Source organism: Chrysemys picta, unplaced genomic scaffold, assembly GCF_011386835.1.
Source record: "Chrysemys picta bellii isolate R12L10 unplaced genomic scaffold, ASM1138683v2 scaf5229, whole genome shotgun sequence".
Classification (NCBI taxonomy): domain Eukaryota; kingdom Metazoa; phylum Chordata; order Testudines; family Emydidae; genus Chrysemys; species Chrysemys picta.
The window spans coordinates 275-3,000 of NW_027057929.1; the positions used below are offsets into that span (position 1 = coordinate 275).

At 43.7% G+C, this 2,726-nt stretch overlaps 1 protein-coding gene across 1 annotated transcript; it reads right to left on the reverse strand.

Annotated features, from left to right (window-relative positions):
• Nucleotides 1-443: 443 nt before the first annotated feature.
• Nucleotides 444-1,823, reverse strand: LOC135980630 (olfactory receptor-like protein COR8). Its single transcript, XM_065580557.1, has one exon. The coding sequence runs from the start codon at nucleotides 1,821-1,823 to the stop codon at nucleotides 885-887; it is 939 nt and encodes a 312-aa protein (XP_065436629.1). The 3' UTR covers nucleotides 444-884.
• Between the last annotated feature and the right edge of the window lie 903 nt (nucleotides 1,824-2,726).

Genomic DNA, 2,726 nt, shown 5'->3' on the forward strand with positions numbered 1-2,726 from the left:
GTACTTCACTCTAGAAGGAAAAATCAAATGCATAATACAATGTGGGGAATAACTGGCTAGGAGAAGTGCTGCTGAGATGGATCTGGGAGTTCAAGTGGGTCACAAGTTGAGTATGAGCCAACAATGAGCTGCAGTTGTGAAAAGGGCTGTCTGGGGTGTATTACCAGGTGTGTTGTGTGTAAGACCAAGGCAGTGATTGTATGGCTCTGCTTGGCACTGGTGAGGCCTCAGTTGAAGTTCTGTGTCTAGGTTTGGGAGCCACGCTTTAGAAAGGACGTGTGCAAATAGGAGAGAGTCCAGAGGGGAAAAACAAAAATGACAAAAAGGGTTTACAAAACCTGATCTATTAGGAAAGTTTTAAAAAAATTGGACATGTTTTGTTTTGAGACAAGACAACCGAGGAGGGACCTGATAACAGTCTTCAACTAGGTTAAGGGCTGCTATAAAGGGGATAGAGATCAATTGTGGCAGCCCGTATGAGGCCCAGACACTAGAGAGAGCAAAAGCGTTGAATTCTCATAGTGCAAGTTACATACTGAGCATTAATTAAAGCATCACATTAAGAAATTAAACCTAGAAGCAAGTTTATTTTATTTTTAATCTCAGATAACCTTGCAGGGCACCATTTCAAATAGATTAATGGTCAAGAAACAAGGAAAGGTGTCTATATTCCAACAGCCACATAATGACAGGACATTAGGTAACATTGTTCCTCTCAAGCAATTGTAAAACATAATTTCCACATGCTACAACAGTTCTTTGAGTTTCATTTAATTCTTGTAAAACATTTGTGATACACAAATCAAGGCAGTAACACATAGAGCATACTCCTACCCTTCTTCCAATTGTTCTTCTCAATTGACTGGAATTGTCATGGTGACAAATTAGCTGGGAATGTTTTTCCAGTCTATCACCCTCTTAAGAGCATCCTTAACCTCCTTGTTCCTCAGGCTGTGGATCAAGGGGTTCAACATGGGGACCACCAGGGTATAAAACACAGCAGAGATTTTCTCCTGTTCCAGTGAGTAGCTGGAACTGGGTTGTATGTGGCTTAAGCTCACAGGTCCATAGAACATGGTGACAGCTGTCAGATGAGAGGCACAGGTGGAGAAGGCTTTGCGCCTGCCCTTGGCGGAGCGGATCCTCAGGATAGAGAAGAGGATGTACAGATAAGAGATTATGACAAACAGGAGGGTGGACATGGCAATAACTCCAGAGAACGTTACAAGCAAAATCTCATTGATGTGGTTATCAGAGCAGGCAAGCTTCAGCAATGGGTTAGTGTCACAAAAGTAATGATTGATGATGTTGGGCCCACAGAACGACAACCTCAGCAAGCCACATGTGTGGGTCAGTGAGTTCACGAGCCCCCCTACATATGAGCTGGCCACTAGATGAATACAGACTCTCTTAGACATAACAGCGGTGTAGAGCAGAGGGTTACAAATGGCTACATAGCGGTCGTATGCCATCACGGCCAGCAGGACCCCTTCTGTGGTCACAAACACGACAAAAGAGACGTGTTGGGCAATACAGGCAGAGTAAGAAATGCTTTTACTCCCCACTAAGAAATTCACCAGCATCCTTGGAGCGAAGACTGAGGAGTAGCAGAGGTCAACCACAGACAGGTTACTGAGGAAGAAGTACATGGGAGAATGGAGTCGGGGATCAACCCTGATCAACACAATCATCCCAAGATTCCCAACCAGCGTAAGAATGTAGATCACCAGGAACGCCGCGAAGAGGGGTATCTGCAGCTCCTGACGATCCATCAGCCCCAGGAGGATGAACTGGGTCACTATGCTGTGATTGCCCTCAGCCATTTATACAGGGATGCATGAAACCATACCTCCCGGGATAACAAGAGTGAGCAGCATGGAAGAAGGAAATTTCATGGCATGAATTAAATCTGAATGACAGCGCCGGGCTTGAATGTGGGTAGTGAATATCTTACAGGAAACCAGCCGCCGTGATGTCTGGGAAGAGTTGGGATGGACCTTTAGATTTACACTCACTTTTTAATAGGGCTGAGATTTTCGAGGCTGTCTAGGAGATTTAGACATCCAAGTCTCCATAAAATTGACTGGAATTAGGCATCAAGTTCCCCATAGGGAGTTTCCAGATTCATGTCCATTATCACAAATGTTCTTCAATGAAATATACCTGGCATGTGTTTGAGTTTGAGCTTGGTACTTTATATTGTCTGCTCACTGAGGGTAAATTAGAAAGCACTCATACTTTAAATCCTTCCGGATTAGGGTGACCAGACAGTAAATGTGAAAAATCGGGACGGGGGTGGGGGTAATAGGAACCTATAGAAGAAAAAGACCCAGAAACCGGAACTGTCCCTATAAAATCGGGACATCTGGTCACCCTATTCTAGATAATCCTTTTAGATGACTACAATGTCTGTTATGTCCCAGTCACTTGGTTACTACTGCTTTGTAACACATCCCCTGGCAGTGTTGCTAATCTCAAGCATTTGAAAACCATGAATCAGGCTTCCAAACATCATGCAATTGGCTTAAAATCTTGAGATCTTTAAAAAATAACACACACGGGGTTTAGAGATGGGGCAGGGAAGGATAATTCTGTTTTGTACAAGATTTTTATTTTTCAGAATTTGGTTTAGGAACAAACCCACAGTTTTTGAAAAGTTTCTGAAAAAGGGAACGGATCCCTGGAGTCATGGACACTGACAATTTTGGATGTTCCCAGCCCCCAGA

Coding starts and splice junctions, on each gene's coding strand:
- LOC135980630 (XM_065580557.1), bottom strand. CDS start 1,823: ATGGCTGAGGGCAATCACAGCATAGTGACCCAGTTCATCCTCCTGGGG.